At 43.9% G+C, this 8,897-nt stretch overlaps 1 protein-coding gene across 1 annotated transcript; it reads left to right on the plus strand.

Moving 5' to 3' along the window:
• Positions 1-1,787: 1,787 nt before the first annotated feature.
• Positions 1,788-3,014, plus strand: LOC113296539. The gene has a single exon (XM_026544844.1). It carries the CDS (start codon positions 1,788-1,790, stop codon positions 3,012-3,014), a length of 1,227 nt encoding a protein of 408 aa, XP_026400629.1.
• The last annotated feature ends 5,883 nt before the right edge of the window (positions 3,015-8,897 follow it).

The raw sequence follows: 8,897 nt of genomic DNA on the forward strand, positions 1-8,897 counted from the left end.
ATGGAGTTAGGTGTTGTAGTGTTAAGCGGAAGTATCGAGGTTTGATGCGCAGGCAAAAAAGCGACCGTAGGATGCAGATGCGATCCAATCTGACGGTCGGGAATGGAGGCGGGTATGGATATAGAAAATGGGTTTGGGTAAGGGTTTTGGGCCTTGGGTATGCCAAGCCCATATCTTCTTTAAGAGCAATTCTTCCTTCTTGAGCCCATTTCTAGTCTTTTGGGCTTATGTGCACCATTCTTCGCGGCTTCCTTGCGTAATTTCTTCCGGCTTTTCACTACTTTTCTGCTCTTTTCCGCTCCGCAAGTCATCCAAACTTTATTTGGTACCTAAAAATGCAAAATTAGTTAATAAAAATATTTATTCTTGAAAACAAGGAAAATACAGAATATGGGATAAAATGTAGAATTAATGCACAAAAGATGAGTTAAATGCCAAGAAAAATATATAGAAATATGCACTTTTTAGCACTCATCATGAGGGACAACCCGATGACCAATATCGGGAAGGACTAACTGATAATTCTAGATCCGAAGGAGAGGGAAACCCCTTCGAGAAGCGTGACGATATTTGTCTTACTCAGCCAGGAGGGTTGAGGTGCTTGCCGAGACAAGAAGCAAATGGTGAGGTCAAGAAGGACAACTCTTCAGACCTCGCCGATGCTAATGCTGCAATTGCGGCCATCCTGAGAACCCAAGAGGCACATGATAAGAGAATGATGAACTTAGAAAGGCGCAATAGAAAGATGGAACGGAGAAACCGAAGGCTAAAACGCAAAGTAACAAAGAAGGTACCATTCACCACCATTAAAGAAGTCCCGGAGGAGGAAAACCCTTTCGAGCATCTGCAAGACGACGGACGAATTAACATCCCTGACACCTCGAACGAGGAAACAGCGGATCGATTTTCTAAGGTAAGTAGAGGTGTGCCTGACCACGAGGGTAGCCTATCCGAAGGGTCATTAGATGTTGATCCCAAACACAAACGAAACAAGAATCGAATCGACGAAGTAAATATTGACTACGAGACCGAAAATGTCGCAGCCAAAAACCCAAAGCGAGGGGATAACTCGAGGTAAACTCGCTCTAAGATTATGTCATACGTTGAACAATCGGACGAGGACTCAGGGAGATCAAGGCAGCTCCCCCATGAACCATCTTTCTCTCCCGAGAGAGCTCTAGGAAGGAGAAAGAAGGACGAAACCAAGCGAGATGAGGACGAACTCCAAGCCCGAGTCAACCGACTCGAGGAAATGTATAGAGAAGCTACAGGGAAGCATGAGATCAATAAGTTGACAGTGGTCATGAAAGAAGCAGGACAATCTCCATTATCCGAAAATCTATTAAGATTGCCATTCCCAAGGAAGTGCTCCTTACCGGTGTTCACACCCCGTTCACAGGAGCAGGAGATGCAATTGAGCACCTTAGGACTTATCGTACACTGACCCAATGGAACTACTATGATGTGGTGTTGTGTAAATTTTTCCCGGCTTGTCTAAGAGATGAAGCCCTGTTATGGTACAATAATCTACCCAAAGGCTCAGTCAAGTCATTTTCTCATCTATCCGAGATGTTTTTAGAAACATATATTCATAACAGTCGAATCCGACCAGAAGTTGATGCGTTGTTTCAAATATCTAGAGGACCGAACGAGCTACTTCGTTCCCTAGTGACACGATGGACAAAACTCTGTGCTGAGATCGGAAATGTCCCTAAAGACTATGCGATCATAGGTTTCAAGAATAGTATAGAAAGACAGACCCTCTTTTTGTCCGCATGTACGAAGCCATGCCAAAAAGCTTGGGCAAATTAAGAGAAATCCAAGAGGACTACATAGCCTTGGAGGAACTCCAGGATGGAACTTATGATAAGGTGGAAAGAGGAACTAGTAGAGGAGAATACGTGGTAGAACCACAGAACCCACCAGTGCCAGCCCAAGGAGCAGGGCGATCCAACAATGGGTCAACCCAGTTCGACAAGCATCGGACTGGAGGATGGAAAGGAAGAGACCATTCCAAACATAAGAAGGGAAAGTTCATTGACCCAGTTTATACAAAATTGAATACCGCCATATCCGAGATCCTCAAGAAGATCGACGGACAACATAAAATCACTTATCCATGGAATAGAAGTCAGCAACCAGAACAAACTAAAAATAAGACTGACTTCTGTGAATTCCACCAATTTCACATCCACACGACAGACTCGTGTAGGGACTTAAAAAAGGCATTGCAAGATATGATTAATGAGGGAAAAATCCAAGAATACATTGCACAACCAACAGCCCCACCCACCACTGGGGCACCCGTACATCGTGTGGAGATCCCTCACGAGGCACAGTATTTAGGCTGCAATGACATGTCACACTCGGCGATAACCACCCCCGTACGAGAGGGAAATATTACCGGAAGAATTCACAAACAAAACTTCAAAGGTGATGAAGTTTTCAGTGTAACCAGAGAACCCCCAATTGAAGATTGGATGAGGGTACCCATCATCTTTTCAGCCTCGGAGGAACCAGAAGGAGGACAAAACCATAACGACCCACTAGTGGTCACGATGGCCGTCACACTACCCGAACACGAGGGCGAGGAAGCAAAGACTAAAACACTACCCTGGGCAATGCCCAAAATTTTGGCCGATGGTGGTAGTTCTGTCGAAATATTATTCTATGAAACATTCAAACAAATGGGCCTCAAAGACGAGTGCCTCATACCCTCGACTTACAATATATTTGGCTTCAACGGGTTATCAACCCGTCCAACAGGAGAAATAACATTAGAAATCCGGTATGGAAGAATCCTCATCTTAACCACTTTTTGTGTGGTAGATGTCTTGTCACCCTACACAGCCATTGTCGGACGATCCTGGGTCCACGGAATCAAAGGAGTGGCCTCAACTTACCATCAAAGGCTAAGATTTCCTACGCCTTATGGAGTGACAGAAATTATTGGAGACTCGGGTGAAGCAAATATTGCTACAAGATGGACGTCCAAAACGGCGAGAACAAAGTAAATTCTTCAAAGACACAAGCGAGGAGGGATAGAAGTATTGATAACTAGATTGAAGCCCATGATTACATTTCAATAAGCGATGCACCAACACGCTTGTCTGACGCCTCAACCTCATGCAACACCATAACCTCGGGACCGACCATACAACCCTTATAGCAATCACAGAACCTCTCCGATGAGGGAGAAATCAAACCTCGTCCTCATAACAAGGTCGGAGGCACATATAAGAAAAGTCATGGAGAGTATCACACAGGAATCAACCTGGAACGGAGAATGTTGTTCCACAACCAACAAGCAACTTTTAAGGAGTTAACCCAGCCAAGATCACGGCACATCATGCTACAACCACCATCATTTGGAAACAACAAGCCATCAACAGGACCCATGGGAAACTCTTCCCAAAAATTGGCTATTGATTGGATTATAGACACTGCGTCCATGGGCGCCTTACTATCCTTATTGGACAGTTACTCGGGTTACAACCCTTGCCTCGCACAAAGATGTCCACCTCATCCGGGCACAACATACATAAGGGGATAGCACACCCTCTCCAAAGTCCTCGGCGATACATTAAGTCCTTGGCCATCCGTCAAGATGGCACAAATATTGACAAGCCCAATTAGGATCTTAAGCAAGCTTACCTCACAAAGTAGGCTGGAAACAAAGCCCAAAATGTTGCGTCAAACTAATGAAAAGGATTAACGCAATTATAGTTTATCTCTCATTAAGTACAATATACATCCCATGAAGGTTGATATACAGAAGTCAGGGATTCTAACCCCTCCTTGTAAAGAAGGTCATGCGACCTCCCTAAAAATGTACTAAGGGCTCACACCCTCTTTTGAAATTAATAAAACTACTCCTTTTGTGTATTACTTGTTTACATTGTGTAGATTTAAATTCTTATCATCGCATGTGTTTACTTTTTCTTATTTATATATGCATATAGGATAGTTGCATCATACTTGCATTTCCAACAAACACACAAATACACTCAACAACCATGGCACAGTGCTCTCCACACCTCATATTCTACAACAAAACAGTGCGGGTAAAATCACCGCAAGTTACCTTACACGGACAACAGACCAAAGGTAACGTCGTCCCGATCATGATATCGGATGATGTCTTGATATGACAGGAGATACCCAGATTTGACAACTCTATCTTACACCACATTAAGGATTGATCAACCAAGGTATCACCCTTGACAATATGCTCCAACAGCAAGCTCAAGGAACAAGTGCTCCTACAATTGGCACTAAACAAAATATACAAGGCTAAACGAAAGTTGCTACAATCCTAGTCTAACACCATAAGAGATGGCATGTCTAATAAAGGAATTGATCACTCCTTGGATATGTTACCCGAGGTTGGACCAACAATGTACAATCGAAACTCTTTCACATCCAAATCATGATAAGGATATCATACGATTAAAACGAAGGTGGTCGCCAAACGGCACTGTCAAAAAGCAATTAGTAACAATATCAAAAATTCCTCCCACATATGAGGACTTACCACAAAATAACAACAAAGTCATGCCTCCCACAACTGAGGACTTTCCAATAAAAACGAAAATGTTTCCACAAAGGTGCATATGAACCTACAAGACTTATGTTCAACACGATAAACTAGGAAAAAGCGGCTAAAATGAGCAAGCTTAAGTATGTTCACCATCAGGAGCCCCATGATCGTCGTCCCCTTCATCCTCGACGTCAGTGACAATCTGCACAGGCTCGGACTCGACAACCGGGGGAGGGACCACGATGTTCGCAGCAGTAGCAGCGACGGCTCGTTGACGCTCTCGAAGGACATAAACTTTACAAGCCTTTGTCATCAGCACCTTATACTCGGCATGAAGGTTATTCAACTTCTCATTCTTCTTCGCTTGGGCATCAGCTAATTCTTCCTCATGACTGCTCACCAACTCATTAAGCTCCTGATCAAGGCCCCGCCTAGCCGCCCTCTCTTCCCCCAATTGACGCTCCAACTCATCCTTTTGCTTACAAACCTCTACAAGAGAAAAGCAAAAAGATTAACTCACGCCAAATATCATGGTGAAACGATACACAAATTAATGTACAAGTGACCTTCGTTTTCAAGAAAAACGGTGGCTAAATTTTGTTCTAATCGAATCTTTTCGGCATCTAGAGCACTAAGCCAGGCTTCTACAGGAGTCACGACCATGTCACCATGAGGACAAGATAGCATATGCTTATCCCTCTCCATCTATAGGGCAACATAATCCCTCTTAAGCCTTCTCAGTGCTTCCCTATCATCTTCAGCATGTGCTATGATAGGCATATGATCGCATTGCCAATTAATAAGCCCATCTTTCTACGCCCGAAGCACCTTGATCTCATCTGAACACTCCAAAGCTGTTCTCTTAGCTTTCTCAAGAAAATCTCGTAATTCCACAGTGCGTCTCTGATGTACCTCAACGTCCTCATGCAACTTCACATTCTCTTGCTCTAAGGAGTCAATCTTACACTGGCGTGCGCTGACATCCAGTGTAAGACCACTGCGGTCTCTAGCATGTCTATAACCAACATTATCTAACTGCTCCTCCAATTGTTTGACCATAACTACCAATACAGGGACTCTTTCAGAAGTATCATCCCTATCAAGTAGGTGCAATATTAAGGATATGGAACGGGTAAATACCTTCTAACTCCTTCTTATCCCAATGAAAGGCCGATGCTTCATCCCTCGCCAATGTCAATGCAGTACGAAGTAGTTGAACCTCTTGCTTAGCAGCTTTGGCCTTCCTCATAGCAACACGAGCCTCGGCTAGCATACCAATCCTCAAATTTTAGCTCTAAGAATACAACAATACCAGTCAAGACTGGGGGAAAAACGACAAATCATATAATGAGGAAAAACTGAGACACGTTAAATACCGCATACCGATAACACCAGCTGTTGATGTGCAGACCTATCCAAAGACGCCAGAATACGAGCTTGCTCGTCATCGCTCAGCTGAGCATACCTATCCGAGTATATGATCTTCATCGACTCGGATCCTCCACTAAACCAGGGCGTAGAAGAAGAAGCACCAGACGGACCCGCTGGAGCAGAAGGAAAACCATTAGAAAGGTTTCTTGGTATACTCTGGGTACCACCACCAATACTCGGAGTCACAATAAGACCATCGCCTACCTCGTCACCAACACCTGCACCCCTGGCAACGATATCCCTCGCCTGGGGCAGAGTTATCTCCGATCCAAAGGAAGCACCAGGATCGGAAGGATCATCCAACAGAGTTTGATCAAGGTCCTCGAAAAATGAATCGGAGACATCCAACATTTCATTCTCACCAAACAAAGCATACTCATCCACTTCCATGGCATGTTCAATAACATCAGCAGGAGCATTCGATGGCCCAGCACCATCAGCTAATCTTCTCCTCTGCCAAACCACACAAATACATTGGCTTCTTAGGCAAAAAACAGGGGCAAGGTATATATATATATACGTCAAAAATCAGGACAAGTATTTTTTACCTTAGCATCCTCACTAGCTCGGGCTGACTGAGACAAATGCCTATGAGGGATAACCCACTTAAGCTCCCACGGCCTATAGACAGGCAGATGGGTGTGCATCTCAGGAATACAAGGAAGAACATTACCAAGCTCATCCCAACCATAAATGTAAGGGCCCACAATTCGAATAGGAGCAACATGCCACTTTGGATCGTGTGTCTTGCGAATAGTACGGTGAGTAGCAACATGAGGATCCAAATCATAGAGATACTGAGAATCTCGGGCGCTCTTCCGAGACCTAGAAATCCCAACCCCAAAGCCATCATAAGTATTCGATTGGTGACACCAGTAGTTCTCCACAAAAGTATCAGAATTATACAGATCCTTCTGATCGGGAGTAAACCGATTCAACTCGTGTTGAGTAACTTTGCCTTGGCTTCGGCGATTACACTCTAAGGCAATCCGATAGAAGCTACCATTGGGCTGATAAACGGCTCATTGGGGTTCAATCTTACATAACACCTCATACTGGAAGGGATTCAACGGACAATACATAGGAAGATGAAGGCCAACGTCAAGTTGACCCACTGAGACTATGATCTCGTTAGGACCATAAGGGTTCTTCTCGAAGAGATCCTTGGAAAGAACACCAAACTTCCCCTCAGGAGTGGCAAAACTAATATTGAACCGCTGGAGTCGATGCCTAACCCTCGCCGATTCCCGAAACGCCTCATCAGACAGGCCGGAGAAACGCTCAGAATTGGGGGCTCTCATCGGAGCTTTTCCAAGAATGATAAGAAATCAAATGGAAACAAAGAAGTGAGAACAATGGCTAACATGGCAAAGAAAAATCAAATTAAAACAAACATACATCGGCAAGAACTGCCGTAAATAATAGCGGCAAAAGCTTCACAGCCGGAGCAAAAGAGGGAAGTTACCAATAAAAAGGACTGTAATAATCATATAACCCAAAAAAGGGAAGAAAGCAATGACAAGAATCATTGATGCCAACAAAACCGGATGATTACAGACAAAAAGAGATCGACGATAATCATCGGAGAAAACAAAAGTAAAGAAAAAGAGAAGAGACCATACCGTCTTGAAGAGAGAGATGGGGAGTTCCTCCCAGACATTATAAATCTCTTTATAGGAGACAAGCAGTTAAGAAGAAACAACAAGAGACAAAGGAGAGAAAGAATGAAAAAGCTCTGAACTCTGAAAAGAGATATTAAAGGCTACATTCTCTCCTCCCAATAGATTTTATAAGAAACCAAAGGACCACCAACCGACGCCTCAAGTCCGACGGGTAAAAGCGCATTAAAAATGCAGACGTGGCGTAAACCATGGACGTGGCGGAAAAGTTGCGACGGTTACATAGTTTTCTTCCCATCATGCCCTCGCAAGTTGCAAAGAAAATGAGCAAAATGTTTGGGTAAAATACCCGACGGCCACGTGTCGACATCCCAAGGGGTGAATATATGATGAGATGATGAGGTTGAAGCACCGAATCATTCGTTGAGAGAAGGATTTGTCTCAGTCGAGGCAACTGCACAAACGCCACATGAATGGCGCGTGTGTATAAAGGTCTAATCTTCTCAGACGGTCAAGTCTAAAAAGCAAGACAGCATTTAGTGAAGGATAATAACATGACTTGGGTAGTTGGGCATCGTGACAGAAGACTCGAACGATCTATACCACGACCAAGAGGTGATGAAGCACGAGGTTCTCCACAGAAGGGCAACACGATCCAAGGGAGAGTGAGATAACTCGGAGGGAGAGCCAAGTATGCCATCACGAGGGACGGTATAAAGCGAGTCTGAGGGTGGTGTCTCTCTAAAAGAGTCACAAACTAATACCGCAAGTGCACGGCGTCGATGTAGCTAATGTGCAAGTGCGAGTCGATCCACAGGGACTTGTGTGTGTAGTTGAAGGTTTCCTACTTTCCTAAGCTAAGATTGTCCTAAGCAGTAAACTAAGGCAGTGAATTAAAGTGATGAGGCAAGTGACAGTTAACAATGGCAATGAGCCAAAGGCAGTGGAGTATAGAATGAAGGTACTAGGGTCTTTGAATCTACTTCTTGATCCTAAGCTAAGGCAGCATCTAATCGAATCATGTCTAGTTTCATCTCAGGAAATACTATAATGGATGATTTATCAACTAATTTTACTAGCATACCCCTAGCATCAGCTGTCTTTCTACAACACAGCTGATCACAGGTTTACTTGCACAACCACTTAATCTATCAACTCTAAGGCATTTGGGCACAATCCTTCTAATGTACTGAATTTTTAACCATTATCACTCACTTACCCCTAGCATCAGCTGTCTTTCTACAGCACAGCTGATCACATGCTTGCTTGTTCAAATGGCTACTAGCAGTCCTAACTCATTTTTAGCA

The sequence above is a fragment of the Papaver somniferum genome, chromosome 7 (genome assembly GCF_003573695.1).
Source record: "Papaver somniferum cultivar HN1 chromosome 7, ASM357369v1, whole genome shotgun sequence".
NCBI lineage: Eukaryota > Viridiplantae > Streptophyta > Magnoliopsida > Ranunculales > Papaveraceae > Papaver > Papaver somniferum.

Coding starts and splice junctions, on each gene's coding strand:
- LOC113296539 (XM_026544844.1), top strand. CDS start 1,788: ATGCCAAAAAGCTTGGGCAAATTAAGAGAAATCCAAGAGGACTACATA.